Genomic DNA, 25,501 nt, shown 5'->3' with positions numbered 1-25,501 from the left:
AAGGTTTTTCTTCGCATTTGCATGCTGCCTCTAATAACCTATGGGACCTGCAAAGCCACTCACGTGTTCCCAAATATGAATTGCTAGAGTTTCCTTTGTAACGATGTAAATACCAAATGTGCTAGCAGGAGGTTGTAGTGAAGGTTTTCCTTTTCCAGGCTTGTGATTTCCTATGAACACTGGCACAGGAAGGAGGTAATGGGTGGACTCTTCCCATATGATGATGAGGAGAATGTTTTTGAACAGTAGCCTGGTCACCCACCTCAGACTGTACTGAAATTGGAAAAGGTCCAGAAGAGGCAGCAGTGGTAGAACCAGTACAAGTCAAAAAAGGGAATGGAGAGATTCATGGAAGAGGAGTCTCTCATTGACTATGAATCTGAGATGAGTTTATTATGTGGGTGTGATGCAAGATGATCTGAACAAGCTTCTGATCCAGAAGTCCCTTAAACTGTTTGTGGGAAGCAGGGGGTGTATCCTATGCCTCTGGAACAGCTCCATTTCTAACATGCGCGGTGCTTCTCCTTCAAGCTGAATCTTGTCTCCGTTCTCAGGCCCAAAGGCACTAGGAACCTTGCCCTGGTGGCCGACCTCTATCAGTATAGCACGTGCCTGGTTGCACAAAGGGAGCTGGGAAATCACCACAGTTCTTTGCAGATAACTCGGTGTCTCTTGGGGCTGGATGTGCAGTGTTTTGTCAAATGCCTCAAATGCTGTTTCCATGTCCACAGGAGCCCCCCCTGTGCACAGGAACATGCCCCTGGTAGCTGGAGCGCTGGGCTGGGCTCAGGAGCTGCGAGCGCGGATCCAGGTGCCGTTCGGGCACTTCAGGCACATCACACACCTGTGCGTGTCCACAGCTAAGTTTGCTTTATGACCCCGTTGATATCTTTTTACTGATCAATCTGATCTTCCTTCTGTGCTGAGCATTATCCAGTGGTTACATGCAAAGTAGCTCGCAGTGAAAGAGCTGTGAAGTGATTGAAGTGATTGCATTTGCACCTTTTAGCTTCCATGTATTATTTTTTTTAAGAAACTCATTAATTGCATTTGTTTTAAAGTAGTTAAGAAAGACAACAGGATAGAATGTGATCTATTCAGTTTTCAGATGTAGCCTTAGCTTGTGACTGAAAGAGATTCTGTACCTTTTCCCACTCTGACACCATTTAGCGTGTGGTCCAGGACCTCCCTGGAAGCAGCAGGGCTATAAGCCCTGATTCCAGCATCATTCAAGCTCTGAAGGGCTCAGACCTGCGGGATTGGACTTGTCTAAGGTGGAACAAGGGAGGTGAGCGGGTTTCCAAGTCTTTGAATAGATCTGGCCTTGGCTGGTACCTGAGCAGCAAGCAAAGGAGCGATCTGCAAAGAGCAGGGAAAGCAAAAAGTTCTGGGGAACTTTTATCACCTGAGTGTTTGTTATTGTGGGTCATATGAGAGAGGTACAGCCACGTATTTGCAGCTTCCCCATTTGGTGGTGCCACGAATGGGCTTTTAGCGTTCATGAGACAGCCTGTAAAAGCCCTTCCAGCAAAGCAATGTTGTAGTTAGTGGGATAGCTGAAGACAGTCCAGGGACCACATCTTGTAGCTTGCAGAAATAGCTTTAATTGTGCCCAAGGGGATTGCCAATAAATAGATCCTCATATTTTTGATGTCTGCCGAAATGAGCCATCTCCACTGCTGTGCAATAGTTCTAGTCCTCCCGCACTGTGTATTATTGTTATGTAAATGTCTTTGGATATGCTGTTATTCGGCAGCGATATTGACATCTGTGCAATGAGAGAAGCCCTTGGATTGTCCCCAAAAGAGAGCCCAAGGTATCGTGTCCTGTTTGAATTTGAATAGCAAATTTTTTAAACCATGAAGGACCCAGATCTGCATTTTGCATTGATTTTCTTCCCTCTGCTTAGAGCAGTTAATAACCTGCCCAGCAGCAGTGGTGACGTGATGATGTTTCCTATGTGCGACTTGAAAGGGGAAGAGGATTAAAAAGGGAAAAAGAAGGTGTTTCTGTTGGGGATGGTATAAAAACCTATTTATTTCCAGAGACTTTGATCAGAACTTCTTCTAAACCAACCATGTTGCTCAGTGGTGATTGTGCAAGCATTCCCTGTGCTTTCAGTTCAGTTTTTAGTTGATGCAAAGGATCCTTTACGTCAACTGGGAATTTGCTAGGCTTTGTTTGTGTTAGTGAAGGGTTCCATCAAAATATCTTACAAAATCAAGAACTATTTTGGGGAAAATCTGGGAAACTGTAGAAGAAATTAGAGAAAAATTGCCCTTGTGGCTAACTGGCTCTCTGGGTGCAGACCCAGTTGTACAGGACTGCATGTCTGGGCCTCTTGTTCTCGGAATGTGGGAGGTCTTTGTTCTTCCCTACTCCTACAGTTTGAGGGGCATGAATCCAGCACCACATGCTGCTTCCTTTTGAACATTTCTTGAACTTAGGAAGTACGGTTGGGCAAATAGAGATTGCCATATTCTGTGCAAAAATAATGTGCAACTCACAGCATTAGGCCTGCTAGAGGTCAATATTCCTGCACTAGCATGACTCCCTCTTCCCCCCAGTATTTAGTTCCTGTTTGCAGGTTGCTCTATGAACACATGAGAAAAGCTAGTTAAACCCAATAGACTCTGTACAGTGAAATGTTTTCCAGTGCAATGACAGAGGTAAGTGAAGTGCAAGGTCTTGAGACAGTTAATCTCTCCTATGGGGGGTGATCTTGGGAAAGGATAAAGACAACCCACAGACCTGAACTCCCATTTCCATGGACTACCTAATGCTGAACTTGTCTGCTGTGCTACCAGCTGCCTGGACTCTGATGAAGGAAGAAGAGTGGTGGAGAAGTATGAAGAAATGCTCCAGTTGCTCAAAAGGTAAGTGCCTCAGGCAAGACTGTGTAAAATAATGTTCTCTCCTACTAAATCTTCCAGCACATTTACCAGTCCAAGGCCTAGGAGTGTCTCTTTTCTAGGCTAGAAGGACTTTCCTGAGGGACGAGTAGCAATCCTTTTGCCATATGTCACAGTGGAATGAATGGGTGCCATACAGCCTAGGAAAAACTTCAATAGAAATTTCTGCTGGGTACAGAAGCTGTCATGTACACTGGTAGCCTATAATATGGCAAAACCTGGGTTGATTTCATGTGGAGTGTGAAAAACATTGCTCTAGCACTGACCTGCCTCTGTGCCCGGCCTCCCAGCCTGCTTGTGCTCCTTCACAAAGTGTGTTTCCAGTGGCTGTAATGCACATTTTCCATGCTTTGAAGTGGTGTTTGCTTTTCCCTGACTGAGTATCTTAAAGTCTGATGTTAAATCTGAACCGGTTGCCCTGAGCCTTCCTTGTTACCCTTGGGAAATGGACACATCCTCAGGGAGGAAATATCTACATGTGCCTGTTCTCCATGGGCAGCGAAGGGAACTGATGCATCTACTTGACTCCTAGATATCACAGGGCAGGCACAGAAAGTTCTGCTCTTAATTATCAAAAAAAGGCTGAGTAATTATGATGTAGATTTTTTAAAAGGGATTATTGTCAGGAACATAACAACAGTGGAAGGTATTACAGCAATAGCAAATGTGAGGTTGCAGCAGAGGTGCAAGGATTCCAGCATAGGTGTTTTTTCTAGATAATATTTCCAAAGTGCTCGGATGCCATAATGATTCAGAAGTGATTTTGTCATTTGGGTGGAAGGGACCCCTAACTGTCCTCAACCTTTGAGATCTCAACACGAGTTCAGTCCTCTGAATTTTAGTCCCCAACAGTGTGACTGAGTCATCCCAGAGCTGAATTGTCCCTCTGCACTGACTCTAAGAGCACTGAGGGCATCTGCACTTCTAGCCTCAGCTATATCCCTGTGACTTGTATGTGTTTAGGGGCCTGACCTGCTTAGACACTTCAGAAATCCACACTAGGGTGCTTATTTACTGCCTTGGGACAAATATTTTTGCAAGCCTGTTTCTAAATCAATCCTCTGCTACAAATGGTACCTGAATGATCTTTGCATTCCTGACTTGATGCTGTCTCTGTTTTTTGGATGTTTGTCTGGAGTTGTGTTATCTGTGGAAAAGGCATGAACACGTTTTTGATATTCTTTCGTGTTCCTCACCTCTCAGAAATGGGCTTGATTTTTCATTTATTACACACACGTGTCTGCTGGCTCAGTTGATGCATGGTGGATGCTTGTTTTTTTGGTGGTAGGTATCAGGAAAAGCTCTATGAGGACTGGTCCCAGACAGTCTCTGAAAAATCACAGTACAACCTCACTCAGCCACTCATCCGACGAGATCCAGAGACCAAACTCATAGCAGTCAACTTTGATCCCCAGGTAAACTCTCCTGACAATTAGCTTTCCCATTACATGTACCTGAATGTAGACTTCCTGAAGGCGTACTGAAGACTTATATTTATCTCATTTGCCCTCTTGCTCCCTCAGTCCATTGGCTTCTCCTCTCCCCTTCATCCACTTGCCTCCTTCCTTTCAAAGGAATTGTGTTTTCTGCAGATCTCAGCCCGTTCTCTTGGGTGTTAAATTTTGGCTAGCATCAGGCGGTGCAGTTCAGTTTCAAAAGGACCTGTCTGTCCCTGGGGTCACTGCGCTCCTTGGAAGGACAGTGACAAAGGTCCCCATTCACTCCATGCATACACTGTTTCACCCAGTTTTCATGCTTGTAGCTTCTTCAGTTTCTTAGGCAAAATAGGAGCTGGGAAAAAGGATCAAAGTGCATGAAAGGGACAGGATCACAGTGCTTTCTTACCCAGATCTTCACAGGAAGAACTGATAAAATCTGCCAACCTGAAAGAAAGTGGATTTTCATTGACCTGCATCCCACACTCAGCTGCAGCCTGAGGTGGTGTTCACCCCTGCTCTTTCCCACACATTGTACCACATTTTTATCAATCTATGAACATGTGCAGTTCCAGGAGCACTTTAAATTACTAGCCATTAAAGTGAGCAAATGCTTTTAGTCTCAGAGGCTGTATATCATATCGAAAGGGCTCACTATTCCCCTTTGTTGCAGGAACCAAGTTATACTAGTTTTATAATTTAATAACCTGTTCAAATCCAGTCTCATGACTCATATGTGCACTTGTTGTGAGTGGCTTTGTTTGGGCTGGGAGCAATATCAAACAGAAGCTGGATTTGCTGAAGCAGGAGGATTCGAGTCTTCTCTCAAGTTGGGGCCATATTTTTTTAATACCAATCAACAGCAGCAAATCAACCAAACTGGACTCTGATCTATCCTATCTTTCTGTAGAAAACTGTTCACAAAGCTCTCCTTGTCAGGAGCTGTAGGCTCCATGATTGCTCCGTATCTGTGATAGACTTTCATTTTTGCTGGTGATGATGGTTGAAAGGGCCAGAGTCCACATGCAAACTGTCTTTAATCAGAAAGAAAACCAGAGGCAGAGATCAACAAAAGGCACTGTAGACTTAGAGATTTTTTCTTTTTTCAGAGCATGTTGCTTTGAATAAAGCAGCAGAAAGTTATTGCTCTTGAAAACCATAAAACATTCAGAATTGGTCGGAGTGTCTGTCAGATAAAAGGGGATGATTTGTCCCATATTCAGCTCTCTGCTGTGTTTCTGCAGCTGGTTTCAGTGCTGAGAGAAGTGAGTTACCTGTCCAGCAGGCAGATGGGAAGCATCCCACCAACAGCAGCAGAAATCTATTCCTCCAAGGAATTGTACCGGCAGATGGTGGCAAACTTGGAGCTGATGGTGAACAGATACAACAAGATCCTGAAGATAGTCCTGGAGGTTGAATATCCTCTAATACAGAGGCAGCTGCTGGATATTGACTTGAAGCTGAAAGAAGCAGAAGAAACGCTGAACTGGCAGATGGAGGGTGAGTTAATATTGTGTTAGAGCAGACAGACGTTCACGTAGGTCTTGTCAAATGCCCCTGGGTACCAAACTTTCATTGCCTCATTCCCAGGTGGACAGATGCTTCCCAGATGGGCAGGTAACTTGCCAGCAGAACCAATACCAGGAAGGTGAATGGCAACCCCAAGCCTTCCTGCTTCTTTCCCATTCCCTTCCTCTGCTGGAATAGTGGACAGGAGTCCTGCTCCCTCCAGGTTAAGCCTGGATTTGTAGGGGAGGAGAAGTTGGCCTTGCAAGCAGTGCAGCTGTTGAGAGTTGGTTTTGCAAGAGCCAGCAAGGCTAGGGTTTGAAGCCACTGCTCGTGGCTTCTGCAGGCTGCCTGTGTTGCCACCCCTTGCCCGTGTCCCCAAGGCCACTGCTTGCTTGTCCAGTTGTGTTGGGAGTGGGAATCTCTGGCCTTATCTTTATCAGAGATCAGATCTTTGTCAGAGAATGAAATACGACAATGGGAGTGGGTTTTATGCACCTTGACTTTGAGTAGTGTTTTTGCTTCATCATTTTCAATTGCAAAGCAGAGCAAAGACAGTTTGTTTCCTCTTGGTAAAAGCAGACTGCTCACCAGTTGCATATATGTTTCTATCATCAGTCTTGCAGCAGTACAGGAACAAAAGTTGCCTCTTGGGGATTTGCAAAGAAAAAATCTCAGGGCTGAGTTCAGATGACTGCATTGCATAATAGAAATGATTTTCTTGCAGCAAAGTCCCAGGTTCCCTGAATCTAAGTGCAGTCCTCATTTGTGCCTGGCACAGATGCAGCCCAGGCATTAAGACTGTGTGTTCAGGTCCCCATTCTAGCAACTGGGACAGGGGTGCCCAGACTGCTGTGTTCATCTCCCCTGTTGTGTCCTCTCCTGTAGTAGAAAGAGGCAGATGGAGCCTGAATAGAGGGGAGCAGGAACCAACAGCCTGGTCTGAATGTGCCCCCAGAGCTGGTGTTGGGGAAAGCAGAGCCTGTGGCTGTCCATACTATGGCTTGTTGGGGTAGGAAGAAGCTAAAAGTGGCTCAGGACAGGAAGCTGCACTGTCAGTGGACATAAGTCTTTTGCGTTAGTTATGGGCAAGAAATACATGAAACGAAAGCAGAAGTGAGAGGCTCATCCTGAAGGTGCACGGAAGATTGGCCCAGCTCATCTGAAAGTGTGTAGTCAATCATCTTGTTTGTTGACAGGTGTCTGGAATCGGATCTCTGTGGTGATGGATGATGTCCACAGCCTCGAGCAGAGGATGCAGAAAGCCAAAGACAATGTTGAGGAGATTCAGACCATCATAAGATCATGGGTGTCACCTGTATTTGAGAGAAAAGATGGCAAAAAGGAATCACTGTTGAGCCTAGAGGACTGTCAGGACCGCCTGGAAAAGCGTTACAGTCTCATCCAAGAGTCAGGGCTGAGGATTCATTCACTGGTCAAGGTGAGGGGAACGTTCCCTAGGGGCAAGCTAGCTCTTTGTAGGCTCTGCGTCTTTCCATTGTGGTGACAATGTCCAGAGCTGTTTCACCTGTTAATTAACACTGAACTCCTTTGAAAAGCCAGAGTTAATTAACAATAGCTTTGTTGAATGACCTGGTATTGCTGTGTGGGATGGTATTGCTGGCTCAGCACTTCTGCAGACCCGTTTCAGAACAGAAAGACGAGCAGCTCTAGCCCTGCAAACAAGTTCAGACCCGTACGCAGCAGAGAGGCAGCCCTGGACTTTGTGGAACCACTAGAGGGAAGTAGTACATCAGCCTCTGGGATTACGGTCAGAGGAAAAGCACCCTCCAAAATGTTTATTGAAAATACACAGGCAGCCGGCTGGGGTTGACATTTCTGCTTCTTACTGGTTGTCCCCCAGTGGGAGCAGGAGGTGATGCTAATACTCAGTAGGGAGAGCTGAGTGACAGAAGGGTATTTCGGCTTCTGTCCAAAGTTTTGGTGCTTTCTCGTGGCATCATGAAAGCAGAGAGCTGTTTTTGCGGTCCAGGAAAAATGCCAGAACTGTGCTCCTCACCTTTCTTGAGGAAGGTGCTTTGCATGGCAGGGTCAAGCACATGGGTCTGGAGGGAGATGGGTTTTAGATCCAGTTCTCTTCAAATGGTGGCTGCCTGGACTTCTTTTTTCTTAAGAGGATGTCAATCCTTCCTGTGACACCCTGCTCTTGCTGCTCAGCTTGCCTAGCTGAGCAGTCAACCTGAAGCCTGTAAGTGTCTTTCTTGGCACATCAAACTTGTGGCAAGGATTTTGCAGGGTCTGTGTCCTCAGCTTTCTCCCAGGCCTGATTCTAAGGTTTTTTATGCAACTTGAACACCATTCACCAGGCTGTTCAAAATAATTAAAAAAAAAATCACATTCAAGGCATTGGTAGCAGAGAGGAAGTATGAGGTGTAATACGATCACCAAGGACCATGGCTGGCTAACCCTCTTCCTCGGTGGGTGTGGTGCTTCCCAAGAAGCTTTTGGCCATGGTGACCATGTTCCAAGTCCAAGAGTGTTGATTTGTCACTGCCTTTGCTTCAAAGCACTACCTTGCTTTCCTGCTACAGCAATGACAGGCTCAGCTGCCTCTAGGTACTACCTGAGGTCCAGGGCATCTTCCAATCTGACTGAGGACGTGTGCTTGGGGTCATGGCAGGAAGGTTGACCTCCTCCCTGGCATGGTGAAGTGCTGGCATCCACCTGGAAGCCTGTGCGCTTGCTGATACCTGTTCCTAGCTGTGAGCCCCTCTCTTGTCGGGCAGACTCAGTTCTGCTGTAGTTGAAGTTGTCTTCTTTTACTTCTAGGAAAATCAGAGCCTCTTTACTGCAGATGCTGCATCTGACATCTGGAGGGCCTATGTGGATTATGTGGATGAAATAGTCCTGGATGGATTCTTTACTGCCATTGAGAGCTCACTCAAGTATCTCCTGGAAAATACAGGTGAATGTGGGTTCCTCTCCGCTGGTCAGGGCGATTGCCTTGCTCTCACCTAAGGGAGGTTTCCTGCTTTTCTTTGCTGCCAGCACAATAAGAATCTGGGGTTTAGGTCAACAATTTCTGCCTGAGCGCAAAGTGAGAGATGACTTTTGTGTCTGACTTCTGACCATTGCTGACTTCTGTTTTGTGCTCGCCCTCATGCCTAGGAGATGCTCTATTGCTTCTGTGCTTTTTATAGTCTGCAGTGTGTGTTGGGAGAGCCTTCAGATAGAAAGGGTGATCCCACCCCTGATCACTGGAGCAAAGCATTGCTCAGGAGAAAAGGACTATGCACCATTTGCAGGGACTGATGGACAGACTAAATTGAGGCATCATCCCAGGTCTGTGTTACAGCTTGGGTATCATCCATCTCCTGTCCTCCCATGCACAAAGTATCAGGTCAACCCCATCTTTCCTTCTGTGGAGAGTGTCAAGAGCGAGTTCTGATGATTAAAGACATGAAAGAAAAAAAAATCAATTCCTAAGGCTTAGTCCCCTTTACCTACACCAAGGATGAAGTATGAGGTGATAGGTCCATAAGTTACTCAATCAGACCTCCTGCCTAAGGCTGCTATGGAGTTCCACTCATTCTACTAAGAGCAGTTTGTGTTCGGCTGATCTCCAGGAATGCTTCCTACTTGGCTGTGCAGTCACATATTGCTAGAGAATTCAGCATTTCACCCTCCCTTGTCAAAAACAGGAACATAATTTCCCATTTGAATATGACTTTGGCTTCCAGTTGCTGTGTTTTTTTTCATGCCTTTCTTCTCTAAACTAAAGAGCGTCTTGGTTCCTGGTATTTTTCTTTTTTGCAAGTACTTATACAGTGTAATTGTTCAGCTCTCAGGCTCCTTTTTGATTAGCTAAAGAGCTTGATCTCTTTAAGGCTTCGCTCCAAAGCTGCCTTTTCAGTCCTTGAATCATTTTTTTCTCATCTGTTCTCCAGTATCTCTTGCGGGTACCAAAACAGCTGCTAGTTTGCCAGTATCTCCTTCATATCGTGTGCAGGAATAATGTCACTAGAACCAGTGAGCGGATGTCTGTTATCAGATCCACCTTTTGGTCCTTCCCAATGTCTACAGTTCCTGTGAAGTTCCTGTGAAGTAGAATATGTATCTCTTGTAGTGGGCTGTTGCTTATGGGTCAAGATACTGCTTTTCCCTTTGAAAAAGGTTCCAACATCTCTATTCTTCCATACCAGATCCCAAGGCTGGACTTGCTCCCCTGTTTGAAGTGCAACTGGATTTGGTGATTCCAGATTTGATATTTCATCCCTCCCTGGACCCTGTCACAAATGATGGCTTCTACGACATGATGGAAAGTCTTCTCAATGACATTTATCGGGTCTCCTCACTGATGCCCAGGCTGGCTGAGCACAGCGGTTTCCCTCACTATCAGGTCTCTCTTGCTGTGGAGCTCCCTTGTGCAGTGAGTTGCAGAGATATCTGTGTGGCTTTCAACTTGCCATGCTTTCCTGTCCTCTCCTAGGCCGACATGGAGGACATGGCTGATCTAGCTGACATGCGTCATGACCTGATGGAGCGCGTGAAGAACGTGATGGTGGCCTGTTGTGACTACCGCAATTCCTTTGACCACTACTCCTACCTCTACGGGGATGACAGGAAAGAGTTCATTCGCCAGTTCCTCCTATATGGCCATGTCCTCACGGCTGCAGAACTCGAGGCCCACACAGAGGATGGAGTCCTGGAGACTCCTCCCACCCTGCAGCAGTTCAGGGAACAGATCGACTCCTATGAGAAGATCTACGAGGAGGTGAATCGCATCGAGCCCATCAGCGTGTTCCACAGCTGGATGAAAGTTGATGCTCGGCCTTTTAAGGCATCTTTGCTGAATGTAATTAAAAGATGGAGCCTGATGTTTAAACAGCATCTCATTGACCACGTCACACACAGGTGAGAGCTGTTCCTGCTTCATCCCCCTGCACTGTGCAAAGGGGTGTTTTTTTTTTTATTGTCTAGGCTTTATTGAAAAACTGATCACCAATGCAGCAAAATAGGAGCAAAGGACAGGGATGCAGACTCCATGCCAACCCATCACATCCTGTTTTCTACTGGGAACTGCTGTGGTTGAGTGGGTAAAACCAAGAGTTTTGCAGCATTGGTACCTTTAACATCCCACAAACGGCTCTTCTTGAGACCTGGTTTTAGACGAGACATTGATGGTCTGTTCATCCTGATTTAGCTAATCTAATCTGTACTACTTATGCATTTTTTGTTGAACTTGATATGACCATCAGTAAAGCTTCATTAATACTGAGATACTTGCTGTATTTCTAAATGTGTTGCTCTTTGAGTGCACTCTGTAAAAATATGATTCAGGCTTATTATTTGAGCAATCATGGGAAGGTAGTTTCAAGGTTACAGAAAGGAGGGATTTAGGAAAAAAAACAGTTTTGAGTTAACATTTGTTCCATGATCTGATTAGCTGCTCAGTTGCTTGCTTGGTGTGGGGTTATGCATCAGGTGATTTATTTGAGCAGTTGTGACTGAAAGAGTTGCAGGTTTTGGACGCTTGCAAAGATATAATTGCAGGCAGTTGTTGTTATGGCAAAGACTGTTGTGTGTGGTTTTCAAGGCTATCATTCTGATAGATAATTTCTGTGTGAAGGGTGTTTTTTATATAGCTTTAAAAATAGGCACTTAAATGTTCATATTAAGAGTCCCTGACTCAACAGTCTAGCCTGTATTAGGTAAAAAATTTAAGGATATATTTTGCCCCAGCAACATCCACAGAATTTAAGCAGGTGCTTAAAAAAAAAAAAATTATTACCAGAATAATGGCTTTGCTGGAAAAGATTGAAGATCCACTAGCCCAGCACCTCTGTTTTGGACATTGCCCAATAGCAGGTGATTTTAAGAACAGGGCAATCAGGTAAAGAAACCTTTTCCCCTTGAGATACGTGTAGCTCAAAAACTTTGAGAGCTGGGGTCATACCTTTGTATTTAACATTCTCCCCTCCCTCTTTTTTTTTTTTTTTCCCCCCTCCCATGAATTTCCAGTTGCTATTGAGAACCTCTGTACGTTTTTATAATCTGCAGCCTGCTACCATGCAGTGGTCAGGGTTAGCCAGGCCTTTTCCTTGCCTCTTGTCCATGTCAGTCCAGCTGCCTGGAGAAAGACTGATAACATGTTTAAATATGAACAGCTCTCACTGTGAATTTTCCTGCTTTGTGTTGTATAGCTTGGCTGACCTTGAAGAGTTCATAAAAATTGCTGATAAAGGCTTGAGCAAAAAGGTTGAAAAAGGAGATTATGATGGTTTGGTGGAGATCATGGGTCACCTGATGGCTGTTAAAGAAAGGCACAGTGCCACTGATGAGATGTTTGAGCCCCTAAAGCAAACCATTGAACTACTGAAGATATATGAGCAACAGCTGCCAGAGGAAGTCCATAAGCAACTAGAGGTGGGTGGAAATCTGTGCTGTTACTACTCTCCAAGTAGTAGCTGTCAAAGAGAATGCAAGCTTAACGAATAGCAAGAATTTTTAGGACCTCTTTCCCAGTCATTAGAGGGCCTCAGTGAATAGTATTTTGGTATTGTGGGATGTGTCTTAATAGCTCTAAATTTTGGAGTTATACTGGGATTTTCTTGTAAAGCAGAGATTAAGCCTTTTGTTATGTATGAAAAACAGAGTTGCCTGCTCCAACTCCCAGCGGTTATTCTTGAAAAAATTAATGTATTTTCAAATACATCTGTTAATTAGCTTGAATTATAATTATTTTTAAATAAGCCAGTTCTTGGCAACTGTGGAGATGGGGAAGATTAGGACGCTCCTCCATTGACAACATTATAGGACCTCAGTCCTCCCTGTGATCTGTGACACGGATCTGTGACATCAAACCTGCTTGACCCAGAGGACATCATAGGGAGCAGGTTATTAAAGTATTTTGGCATCTTTCCACGTCTGAATCTGATGAATCAGTTTCCTTTATGAAACTCCTTTTGCTTCTGGGAGAGGGTCCATAGGATGAAGGTTGGAAAAGCATGTGAGGTGCTGAGCCTGCATGGGTGAGAAGCAGACAAACCCCTACGTGCTTTCCCAAGTAATATCACCCAGGTGATGTCACAGTGGAGAAGTGTCTGCATGCTGGGGAATACCCTATAGGTATTAGGTGCTGTGGGCAAAGGGATCTGTGCAGGACACAAGGTGGTTTAAAACTTCATGGGAGACGTTCCTGCCTATTTCACGTGTGCAGCAAAGGCTTCAGCTGCATGGGTGGATGGGACCTGTGTGGGGTTAGCAGTCCCCTACTTTCCTAGTTAGGCAGTCATGATCTGTGTGTGGTTGGATCACCAAATCTGAAGAAGTGTCCTAAAGATACTTACACTCCTGCAGACTCCCTGAAAACCAAGACAGCCTCATTATATGACTTGTGCTGGGGAGAAGGGGAATCGATGAGGGAAGAAGAGCATATGGATATCCTGACTGCTGGAACAGTCCATCCATAAGAGAGAGTGCTGTAGGAAACCCAATTTTGCTAATTTGTCTGCCTGAGAGCTACTTATCTGGTGTCTGTTTGTGCTAGTACATTCAAACAACTGATTTATTTTCTGATAAAAGAGATGAGAGATGCAGGTAAGCCTTTCAGATACAGTAAATAACAGGAAGTTTTGTCCTTTCTGGCAAGCATCAGCTATATCAGTAGCTGAATGATTGATTCACTCCTGCATATTGTGGTGAAAACAGAAAAAGTTCCCCTAAGCCCTGCTCCCTCCCACATGGCTCCATCATGGCCACAACGATGGACATGCAGAAGCTGGAGGTCTGGATGAGGACAGGGAAGTGACTTCATGTGAGCCCTGTGACAATTCATACGGATCGTTGGATTATGGTTCCTGTTGATGTTGAAATGCAAAGTGCCACAAAGAGTTCCCGCAGAAGGGACTGACCCCTCTCTGGCCATCTCCCCCTCTTCAGAATTGCCTCCAGGTTGTTCTTCCTCTTCGGACAGTGCCGGTGGCTCTGTGTCTCTCCTGACTCACTGAAAATGGAATGAGAATGAACTTGGGGTTTACAGTAGATTTGGAAATTGCTTGAGGAAAAGGGCTTTTCAAGAGGAAAGCACCCAGGGTCCAAGGACAGCAGAGTCCTCAGCTGGTGTCAGTGTGTGTGTGTGTGAGATGACATTATGACCCAAGAACTCACTGAAAAGAAATAAAATGCCTTTCTAAAGAAAATGACATATGCAGTAAACATTACTCGAGGTGTTGAACACTTGCAGATTGGATGCAGACCTGAAAATTAAGCCCATTTTATTTAACAGCAATATTAAATACACATGTTGGAGGGATTTGCCCTGGAGATCTCTCCAGACATGGTTCTGATATAACATCTTTTACTGTAAGAGCTGTCAGGAAGTATCCCAGGCTGTTTCTTCATTACCTTAGGGAGGTTGGTTGATGCAATGAGTTGGTTTATGCAGTCTCTTCTCACATCTTCAGTCTCTTCCAGGGGGACAGTGAATCCAGTGGATCAGAACACACTTTCACAATCACAGCACATACTTAGAAAGTATCAGTGTCTTCATCTTCAAAACTGTGAATTATCTTAGCCTAAATATTGTGTTTGGCCTTCATGTCATGACAAAAACCTCCTTACAAATTTAAACATGGAATCTGTTGCTTTTTCTTTATTTTGATTACCCATAAACAGATCAGATATGTATTTTATCAAGTAGAAAATGTTGTCTACCAGCATTTATAATTTTCTTGCAGGAGCTGCCAGAAAAATGGAACAACATAAAGAAGCTGGCAATAGCTGTGAAACAGCATGTGGCTCCTTTGCAAGCAAATGAAATGACAGTACTTCGGAAGAGCTGTGCAGCGTTTGATGTTCAACAGCATAAATTCAGAGAGCGATTTCGGAAAGAAGCACCATTCAGGTATGGGCAAATTAAAAGTCACAGTAGCCTGGAGGAAAAAAAGGGTCAGCTCTAGGTGTTCTAAGGACACATGCTGTTGTGCTTCTGTACAATTCCTACCTTCTGCCAGTGTTGCATCTGTTAAATCTGGTATGTGATGGTGCAGGAATACTGTCCAGAGCTAGCAAGGGATTGAATTTGGATGCTGAGTGTGCAATATCACTTTAAGGTGATGACAGGAGTGCCCCATGAAAGTACCATCAGTGTGTACTATTGATGTTTCATCTATGTGTTTTTATGTTTTCTTTAGATACTGTTACAGTATCGTTTATGAAGAATAAACATTTCTCTCTAGGTTTGACACTGGAAAGCCTTATCAACTGCTGGATGCAAAGCACATTGAGATTAAACAAATGGAGTCAGCCATGACCTCGATTTATGAATCAGCTAGTCTGTTTGAAGTCATGGTTCCAGACTACAAGCAGCTGAAGCAGTGCAGAAAGGAAATGTGTCTTCTGAAGGAGCTCTGGGATATGATTTCCATTGTAAATTCTAGCCTTGGTGACTGGCAGAACACTAAATGGGTGGATATTAATGTAGAAAACATGGATCTTGAGTGTAAAAAGTTTGCAAGAGAGATTCGAAATTTAGATAAAGAAATGAGGGCATGGGATGCCTTTACAGGGCTGGACAGCAAGGTAAAGAACATGCTGACAGCTCTGAGGGCAGTGGCAGAACTTCAAAATCCTGCCATTAGAGAAAGACACTGGAATCAACTGATGCAGACAACGGGTGTAAAGTTTGTGATGGACTCGGACACCACGCTGGCCGACCTCCTGAAGCTCGAGCTGCATAACTTTGAGGATGAGGTTCATGGAATTGTGGACAAAGCAGTGAAAGAAATGAGCATGGAGAAAGTCCTGAAAGAGCTAAAAACAACCTGGAGCAGCATGGACTTTCAGTATGAGCCTCATCCTCGCACAAACATTCCATTACTGAAATCAGATGAGGAACTCATTGAAACTTTAGAAGACAACCAGGTGCAGCTGCAGAATTTAATGACATCCAAGTATATTGCTTTCTTTTTGGAGGAAGTTTCTGCATGGCAAAAGAAGCTCTCCACTGCAGACTCTGTCATTTCTCTCTGGTTTGAGGTACAACGTACGTGGTCTCACTTGGAAAGCATATTCATAGGCTCGGAAGACATACGGATGCAGCTTCCTGAGGTAGGAAAACCTGTTTTCCCTGCTTGTAAGGGGCCTCCCTTACAGAGATTACCTGTAATGCCCTGCTCCCCAAAATGCCATGTCTTTCCAGCTGTCTCCCTTTCTCTGGAGGCTCCCTTAGTGCAACAGTAGTTTTCCCAGCACCATCCCAGGATGTTTTTGTCCTGTAGGTTGTGCTTGAGCCACACTGAGAGTCTGATTTTTCTCCCTTTCCTTCCTGCCTGGCAAATACAGGGTTACTGGCAGCTGCACAAGAGTGCAAGGCTGTTAGCTTGGTTCAGTGCTGGGGGCAGATTCCCGATTTCCTCAGGGACCGGGGACCAGGGATAATTGCGCAGACATTGCAAGTCATCAGCACAAAGCCGAGGGAGGCAGCTCTGGCTTTTCCTGCCTTTAGCGCTGGTGCAGCGGGAGAGCAGCTGTTCTCCCGCTAACGCCTTGGAGTCCAGCACAGCACTGTTATTGGTGACCTCTTTCAGGAGTCCAGCTTCCAACTCCACTTCAGATTCCCTTAATTACTACAAAAATCCTCCAGGCTGATTCCGTGGCCACTCGCCACCCCTGATGGATCTGCCTCGTAGATTGAGCAGGGCCTGGCCTCCACGATGGGGACGGGACCAGGGACACCGGTGTGCACAGCACAGTGACATCCTGGCTGCAGAGGATGCTGTCTCCATCCCTCTGTCCTGCTTTGGGGCTAGGACTGTTCCTTCTGCTGCTTTGGCAAATGCTCAGCATGCCTCAATTACTGGGCAATATAAATAGGTCCTAATAACCAGCCCAGATCGCCAGTGCCCTGAAGACTATGCCGTGTGCCAGCAAGCTGTTAATATCCAACAGCTCTCTGATGGCATGTGTGAAATCACTTCATGATTTAAATCTGCATCCTACCAGGCAGCTGTCTGCATCTCAATACCAGCCTGGCAAGTGGCATGGAGCAGCAGCTTCTTTTCAGGATGAATCTCAAAGCCTCTGGAGACTGAACCCCTTTGGGATGCACCTGGGGCATGGGGACATGTGCCAGCAGAGCATGGGATGTGTCTGGTGGCCACAACATTCCCTGTGCGCAGGGGGACTCCAGTCTCTAGCCCAAGCCTTGCTGCCAGAGCTGAACTCAGGTGAAAGTGGGATAGTTATTTTAAAAGTCTTGGAGCACTTTTATTCAGCATCCTGGCTCAGGAGACCTAATGCTGGAAGAAGGGAAGGCCAGCCGCGTTTTGAGCATGGTTTTATTTATTCTTCAGTGATTCGCTCTAGAAATTCTCAGGCCCCCTTAGCTGGCTCACGTTCATGTCAGTGCTATTCTGCTGGCCATGGGCAATTTCCCAGCTCTTACTCAAAGCAAGGAAGGGCTTCTCTCTCCTAGAGTGGTCATGCTCTTTTCAAGGATAGAGACTGGGGGCTCCTATGCTGAAGTACGAATGGAAAAACAAATTTGTATGGAGTCAGGCATCTTGCCCCTGTAAAGGAACATCTGCTGCTGCTGTGAGCTGGAAAACTTGGCATTTCCTCTAGAGATGGGAGAGGAGGAATTACAAGGAAACGTTCAAAGGGGAATCCAGCCCCACAAAATAGGTTGGTCCTAGGGTTTGGCTTCTGCATGTTTTATCCATGATCCCTTTGGGATACAGTGACAAGGAGGCGAGTGCCTGTCTGGATACTTGCTCCAGCCGCACAGCAGAAGAGCCCTCTGAAACACTGGAGGGACCCGAGGCAGGAGGTCACTACGGAGAATCTCCATCCTCACCCCAAAGCCAGGCAGTGGGATGATCTAGCAGGAAATGGAGTGCTTTGCTGTGAGTTTATTCTCTGTGCTGGTGTTTGTAGGACTCTAAATGCTTTGAAGGGATTGATGTCCATTTTAAAGAACTTGCCTATGAAGTACAGAAAACGCCAAATGTAATTGAAGCCACCAATAAGCCAGGTCTCTCTGAACACCTGGAGGACATTCAGAGTAGGTAGGTAAAACTCCAGTCTTTGGTAGACACTGCGATCAAGGCTGCTAAGTTTATTTACCCTGTGCTTCATCCTTTTTTCTTGGACTCTGCTGGGTTCTTTGTATTTACAAGTCACACCACTTCTGATCTTTCCTGAGTCTTTTTATTTGTGATCTATCACTGTAAAGCCCCCAAAGTGCAGTCTGGCTTTATGTATGTGCTAATTCTCATCCTGAATGTTGATGAATATTGATTCAAGATAAGAATTTGCGCACCTGCAAAGCTAGGCACTCAGGAGGTTTGAATAACACGTGGCCTCCCTGCAACCCCAAATGCAAGGTCTTAAATAGCTATTTAGCAGTCCAAGCAGGGTATCTGCAGCAGAACTGTGTCCATGTTCTTTTAACTTTACAAAGTTATCTACACGGTGAACATATGAGCTTGTCTGCTTGGAACACATGAACTTAATGTGAAAGTTCTCCTGTCAATAATAACTATCTATTCCAATTAAAGCCTCTTTTTAATCAGATAAGGCCAGTATTCCTCACAGAAGACTGATTGCATGTTATTTATGAACTCCGTAAGCTAAACAATAGTTTAGCTTGCAAACACTGAAAGATTTATTTTCTAGTGCAGCAAACTACTTTTCCTTCATTCAGGCTTCTGAAATACAAAAAGCTGCATAGATTTGAAACAGACTTTAAAATACAGTTCTTTAGAATGAGTGTAGCTACAGGGACCTTCATCCCAGTGTAAAATCACCTGTGAAAATTATGAGATTGACTAAAACAGGTCAGACTGCACAAGCCTTTCCAACCTCTTCTCTCTGCAGTGTTTTTATTTATTTTGTTTGTTTTTGTTTGCTTTGTCTTTTTATGAGACTCCTCTGGCTTGGAGCTCCTTTGGCTTGGATTCTTGCGAGTAAAGAAATCAAGAAGGAGCAAAGTAGTCACCCACTAGTTACCATGTTCTCTGATGCCCTCTGCAGAAAATGCTCCAGAGGACCAGTCCACAGGCTAAAGTCAAGCTTGGCATTCCCCCTTGGTCAGGAACAACCTGCTCTATCACCCAGAATGAAGAGTAAAATGTGAAGAAATATTTATCTGCCTGTCCTGAACTGTTTGTCTTCTCTGTTCCCCAGATTGTCTCTCTGTGAGAAAGCTTTAGCTGAGTATTTGGATATGAAGAGATTGGCCTTTCCCAGATTTTACTTCGTTTCTTCTGCAGATCTACTGGATATTCTTTCCAATGGCACCAACCCCCAGCTGGTAAGCCTTTCACTGGGTCACCTTTGCATTTTCAAACCATCAGGGATGGCATGGTGAAGCACTCTGTGTTGGGACTCTCCCATAGCTTTTCCTTGCTGTTTTGAGTACTTTTTCTTCCAACACCCTTCGGTTTAGTAACAGTTCTGTCACAGCTGGCTTTCGTCTGTCATCTCTGAAAGGCAGCATGTGCACTCTGTTTCTGTGGTTTTGAAAGCACTTCATAGAGCAGAACTTGTCTTTGTTTTTGGTGTTGCTTAAAAAAAAAGAAAAAAAAAGAAAAGAAAAAAAAAAAGTTTTTCTGATGGAATATAGTGAAGATGAAGGAAATAATCTTTCCCAGAGATCTCAGACAAAACTTTTGCTCTTTTTGGATCCCCAACATGGGATGCTACTGAGCAACATCTGGGACATTGAGTACTCAAGAGACAGAGTTTGGGCACTCAGATGTGGAGATTTTGACCTATGCTAACAGTTTGAAGGGGTCCCTTTTTGGCAGAGAAGAGACATTTACCATTCAGGCATTGCCTCCTTCATCCAGTGGAAAGACCTTTGAGATCCCCTAGCTAGAGGAGAAGAGCATACACTGGAAGAGGCAAGACAGCTGGAGACTGCTGCTGCTCAGATAGTGGTCATGACCAGAGCAAGCCAATATATCTCTTGTGTTGTCTTCCCTGTGACCTTCAGGAACTGGACTGGATATCAGTCCTGCAGAGCATGAAGACCTTGTTGAGAAAGTGCTCATGTGCATTTTGGAAATGCTACTGTTTACCACTAACCTATAATGCTGCTTACAGTTGTCTCTGCTTCTGGGTGATTTCAGCCCTCACAGCATCACAAGTGGATAGTTATCCGATACTTAAAATAAAGAGGAAAAAAATGCATGAAGCAGATGGAAAAGATGCTGTGTCAAAATGCTCCACTCTATAAGAAGTTCCTAGAGTTTTCTCTGTTTTTTTTTTAAACTATTTACAATAAAATCAAAGTAAATGTCAAATGGGATCATACATGGATACACTCTTAGCCTTTCCATTGTAGTCTCAAAGTTTGTCTATTCAGTCCTAAAGAAGGATTAAATACACAACAATATTATCCTCTTGAACTTAGTGTTGAACTTATGTCGACTCAGGTATATTCAGGGCTCCTATGGCAGTACTGCATCGAGCGTTGGAATATGTCAGAAACATGCTGCCTGCCTAAGGTATGGTTGTGGGCATTTCCAAGCAGAAGCCTCTACGTGTAAGAAAAGATTTCTGTGATTTACTCAAGAGTTGAAAGGAGAGGTATTAATCTGGGGAGATGCTGAGTGTCAGTTGCTTCTTGGATCAGGGAAGAGCGACTTAGCACCTTCCAGGGCTTGAAAGTTGTTGCAGTTTGAAAGTCGTGGTGGTGGCAGGGGACAGGAGATACCAAAAACTGTGCTAGCTATACACCCGACTCTGGCAGTATGGGATTCACGGACAGTCTGTGGACCGTGGGTCTGACCACCTTCCAAACAAGTAGCTGAGTTCACAAACAGTATGATTTATTCAAAAGCAACATTTACAAGGCAGGTTTTGGATGTCAGTACAGGAAACTCTCTACTAGAGCATGGGATTTTTCGCTAGCTCTGCTGTACAAATGCGCAATCATCACTCACCCCAGAAGATGGGAGAGGACTCTCAGTCTCGAGTCTCCTTAGGCAGCGTCCTGACCCTGAGGGGAGGAAAGGGGGATCAGCCTGTCGATTGATCCAAAATTTATGACGGAATCTTCCCTCCCACTTCAGAGTCTTCTCAGGTCCCCACCTGAGGGGAGGAAAGGGGCTCAGCCCGTCCACTTAGTGTTGACCCACGCAGGAATTACGATGGATTCTTCTCTCCTCCTCTTTTCCTCCTTAGTTCACCTTTTATACTTTTCTTTACATTGAGGTGGAGCTTGAGTGATGAGTCATACTTATGATTGTTTTTGATTGGTGAAAAAGTTTCTTGCATTCATTTAAAAGTACAGTCAATGGAAAATCTAGAGTGCATGCTTGGTGAGGGGTGGTCGTACCTCGGAGGCGGGTAACTTTTGGGATGGAGGTGTGTTTTGACATTACAATGAGCAAAGCTGAAGCAAAGTTCATCTGAAAGGAGTCTTTTGCCACCCTTGCCAGCTCAGCACCAGACATGTTATCGTATATCTCCCATTGGGAAACTCCTGTGTGGCTTATCAGCAGCCCAGCACAGGGAGTGCAACAGAGTTTGGCCGTGGTGTCTTCACTCCGCTCCATCCTCCCTTACTCCCTTTTGCAGCAGTGAGGAGGCAGGTTGTGTTGCCCAGGGAACCGTGGAGGAGCAGAGTCCGTGGGTACCAACCATCCTGGAAGTGGCAACTGTGTATCACACACTGGCAAGCTGTGGCAAGCTTCTGTAATGCCAAAACTTCTATTAGGCCCTAGTTTTTTCTTAAGTTTTCTCTTTTCAAGCAATTCTTCCACAAAGGTGCATAAAAACATAACTGAGGTATGTCCCCTGCTACGGTGATGTCCACGCTGCTTGTCCTGTCATGGTCACTTTTTGATACAATTCCTTTTTCAGGTGCAACGTCATCTTTCCAAACTCTTTGACAACTTGGCCAAGATAAAATTCCAGCTAGATTCTGAGCAAAAGCCAAACAAGATTGGCTTAGGAATGTACAGCAAAGAGGACGAATACGTCAGCTTTAGTGAGCCCTGTGACTGTAATGGGCAGGTGAGTTGGAAGACCATGAGTTTGTTTTTCTGCCCTTGGTCTGGGACTGCCTGTAACTCTTCAATAATGTGTGAGAAAGGACAGAACAGGTAGTGTGTAACTTAACCCATCCTTGTGCAGTAGCCTTTGCTCCCACAGTAGCTTGCTCCTCACTGAACTGAGGTTTAGGTCTCCCAACTGACAGTGGGAGCAAGGGCTGTGTCTTTTTCCCTTTAATTGAAAACCATTTAATTAAGTTTACTCATCGGTTCCAAAGCTGCTCTTACTGCTTGTACAGAGATCCTGAATGGAGGGGAGGAATACAGATGGAAAATAGACTGAACTATTCTGTAGCATCTCCGCGTAGGCATCTCTTGCAAAAGAACATTTTATTCTTGTTTTCAAATCCTCCTTCATTCTTAGGAAAAGTCAAACTGTGAAAGGCAAAAATCAAACTGCTACTCAACTAACGTGTCCCTGTAGTCACGCCATTCTCTGTGGAATATATAGGAAGCTAAAATACAGAGTATCAGCCACTGTGCTCTGTAGTGATGGAGCTTGCTACTTTAAAACTGTCTCCTCTGTGAGGATTTTGCCTGTGAAATATTAGTTTCAGCAGGAATCTCTTGTTCCCAAATTTGGCATCAGCTTTTGCCTGCTGCTGGCAGAATGTGCTTGACTCCCATGTGTGATTCTTCTTATGGCCTGGAGGTGGAATACATTGAAGCAAATTACTCATCAGTGGAATTCATTTTGGTTTCCGGTATAGCTGGAGTTCAGGCAAGCCTACCTTGTATTGCTAGTCTCTGTAAGAGCCTCGAATCATGCTAATACTGAAATACCGGAATCCGCCAAATCTGCTGAGTCTAAGGACTCTGAATCATGTTTAACATGAGTGCTAAGATGCTTATCCCATCCCTATGTCTTGCTTATTACCCAAGGTATTTGAGAAAAGCAAGTATTTTGTTGTATATAATGTCTTGCATTTAATACTTTCTTCAGGTTGAAATCTGGCTGAATCATGTGCTAGATAGCATGAGGGCTACTGTGAGAGACGAGATGACAGAAGCAGTCACTGCTTATGAGGAGAAGCCCAGGGAGCAGTGGCTCTTTGACTATCCTGCCCAGGTATCTTGTCTTGCTTATCTCCTCTTTGACTGGCACACTGGAAAAGGCCACTCATGGCTTTTCCTTCTACTTTTGTCGTCTTTTAATAATGGCCTCCAGCTGCTGATGGAGTAGGTTCTGGCATCCACCCTGCTATCCATGAGGGAGGAAGGGACAAATTGTCCTTGATGGTGGGAATACCATGAATGGAGTTTGAGACGTGGTCTGCTTGGAGCTCTAGGGAGGATATACTGCAGGTGGGGTGTCACACCTCATGGAGCTGGGCAATACCTTTTGTACCTTCGTGAGCCATGAAGTTTATATACCCAGGGAAGGAGAAAAAGAAATGGTCAGGGCTATTAAGAGAAAGAGCCCCTCAGATTCACTTTTGACAGCTCGTGGTCATTCTTGTTCTGCTGTCTCCTCTGCCTCATCTGACTAATTTACCAATTTAATTAAAAATTTTTAAAAGTCAAAAGTTAAAAGAAACTAACTTACTAGTAAGTAGTTGCTAGATATGCTTGTATCACTGATGTGATATCTGAAATGGCTGTCATGGGGCAGGTCCTGTTGTCGTGCCTGTTTTGACTACTGCGCCTTTAGATACTTATTTTCTTGTCCAGTATTCTTGGTTTTTGATATTCCTGTGAATCAGACACTCTTAAGCATGGATAGCCCTGGAATTTTTCCTCATCCTGAGCAAGCCTTTTTCCCTAGGTGGCTCTTTCCTGCACCCAGATTTGGTGGACGACTGAGGTTGGAATTGCCTTTGCCAGAGTAGAGGAAGGCTACGAGAATGCGATGAAGGAATATCACAAGAAGCAAGTGGCTCAGCTGAATACCCTTGTTACCATGTTGATTGGGCAGCTCTCCAAGGGTGACAGGCAGAAAATCATGACCATTTGCACCATTGATGTGCACGCTCGGGATGTGGTGGCGAAGATGATAGCTCAGAAGGTTTGTGTTCGTAGCTCAGCACCATCCTGTGCTGGACAGGAGGATTAATGGGGTGGTAGGACGGGCAAGACATTTCTACTGCTGGATGCATCCCGATCACTATCTACTTCAGTGGGGAATGGATGATTGAACTCATACAAATTTGTAAGGAGGCAAAAAGTACCCCCTAAGCCTGCAGTACTGCTGTGCATCATGGCCCTGCAATACTGAAGGACTGGGGATACTTGTCATAGGTTCATGCTGGGAATGAAAGTATGGCCTTGTGCCATGTTACCAAAGCATCTGTTGGTGGGTCATGTGTCCAACAGCTTCCCAAGACGTTTCCAGTCTCAGTTAAGGATCTAGAAAGTAAGAAAAGGCTTTCCTTTTTGGAATCTTCTTGGCCACTGTGGGGTCTCTGACAGTGCTTGTGGATGCATTTCAGGTGGACAACGCTCAGGCGTTCATTTGGCTGTCTCAGCTCCGGCACAGATGGGCGGATGAAGAGCGGCACTGTTTTGCCAATATCTGCGATGCCCAGTTCCTGTACTCCTATGAATATCTTGGCAACACCCCTTGGCTCGTGATCACTCCATTGACTGACAGGTAGGAAATCAGCAGATTTCTGCAGGGCGATGGGAAACATGATGTTTTCTATTGAGAACTTTAGGCAGCAAAGGGAATTTTTTTTTCTCTCAGAAAAGCCAACCTCTTCTCATGCTATCTGGGACATGCCTAGTATCAGGCCAGTGTCAGTCTTTCAGCATGCACTTTGCTCATATTTGCAAAATGAGGATGTGTTGCCTCAGTCTCATTGCTCTAGAGCCCATCAGGGACATGAAAAAATATCAATGGCTTTCCTGTTTTTCTTTACCTTTTTCTGTGGAAGATGTTACATTACCCTGACCCAGTCACTGCACCTAACCATGAGTGGAGCTCCTGCAGGTCCTGCAGGCACCGGCAAGACGGAGACTACTAAGGATTTGGGGCGAGCCCTGGGCATCATGGTGTATGTGTTTAACTGCTCCGAGCAGATGGACTACAAGGTAGGGCTTCCTTTCCTCTTCTGGATCTATAGGGGCTCTTTAGGAGGCAGAGACCCAAATTGTGCTCTCACGGGAGCCAAGTGCCTTATTACACCCTTTCCTTGTCTTTTGGAGCTAACTTTTTCAATGAAATGCTTCAAAAAAAGTCTTTCTTTCCTACCATCCTTGCAGACTGATGCCCCTTGGCCTTGGGAAACTCTTGTCTTTTTGTTTGTTTGTTTTATTTTTTTGTGTGAGATCCTTTTTGCGCCAGAAGAAGGTCACAACCTGCTGAACCTCTAGTCACTGCATGACACTAGATCATCAGATTGTGGCTTGCTTCCTGCGTGTCTGGCATGGTGCAGTGGTTCTGGGAGCTTCACAACGTATTTTATTCAGCTTGTAGACTCTCCCAGGAAGCGTGACTGTCAGTAATTCAACACAGGTGACCTTTGAATGAAACTTATGCACAGATATATCGAGAAAGTGCAATTAACAAATCAAGTGGCAAACTGTGCAGAGCTATAAATATTATAATTGAGTTGTGCCTGCTGTTTCCATGCACTTTTCTAAATACCCACAATAGACTGTAAATTTCTATAAATAAACAGGC

At 44.9% G+C, this 25,501-nt stretch overlaps 1 protein-coding gene across 1 annotated transcript in view; it reads left to right on the top strand.

Annotated features, from left to right (window-relative positions):
• The window catches only part of DNAH9 (dynein axonemal heavy chain 9), a 165,968-nt gene that overhangs the window by 10,798 nt on the left and 129,669 nt on the right, over window positions 1–25,501 (top strand). The window contains exons 10-27 of the mRNA XM_088535859.1: window positions 732–846; window positions 2,808–2,876; window positions 4,201–4,327; window positions 5,593–5,848; window positions 7,054–7,295; window positions 8,645–8,780; window positions 10,018–10,214; window positions 10,305–10,729; window positions 12,019–12,241; window positions 14,554–14,720; window positions 15,055–15,925; window positions 17,753–17,883; window positions 19,004–19,130; window positions 21,689–21,841; window positions 22,823–22,948; window positions 23,645–23,884; window positions 24,309–24,469; window positions 24,753–24,909. Coding sequence (XP_088391985.1) covers window positions 732–846; window positions 2,808–2,876; window positions 4,201–4,327; window positions 5,593–5,848; window positions 7,054–7,295; window positions 8,645–8,780; window positions 10,018–10,214; window positions 10,305–10,729; window positions 12,019–12,241; window positions 14,554–14,720; window positions 15,055–15,925; window positions 17,753–17,883; window positions 19,004–19,130; window positions 21,689–21,841; window positions 22,823–22,948; window positions 23,645–23,884; window positions 24,309–24,469; window positions 24,753–24,909 — 3,923 coding nt within the window. The remainder of the gene's footprint in view (window positions 1–731; window positions 847–2,807; window positions 2,877–4,200; window positions 4,328–5,592; window positions 5,849–7,053; window positions 7,296–8,644; window positions 8,781–10,017; window positions 10,215–10,304; window positions 10,730–12,018; window positions 12,242–14,553; window positions 14,721–15,054; window positions 15,926–17,752; window positions 17,884–19,003; window positions 19,131–21,688; window positions 21,842–22,822; window positions 22,949–23,644; window positions 23,885–24,308; window positions 24,470–24,752; window positions 24,910–25,501) is intronic.

Source organism: Tinamus guttatus, unplaced genomic scaffold (assembly GCF_059628265.1).
Source record: "Tinamus guttatus ecotype Peru unplaced genomic scaffold, ASM5962826v1 Tinamus_guttatus_pri_ptg000649l, whole genome shotgun sequence".
NCBI classification, from domain to species: Eukaryota; Metazoa; Chordata; class Aves; order Tinamiformes; family Tinamidae; genus Tinamus; species Tinamus guttatus.
This window is presented reverse-complemented; position numbering and strand designations above follow the sequence as displayed.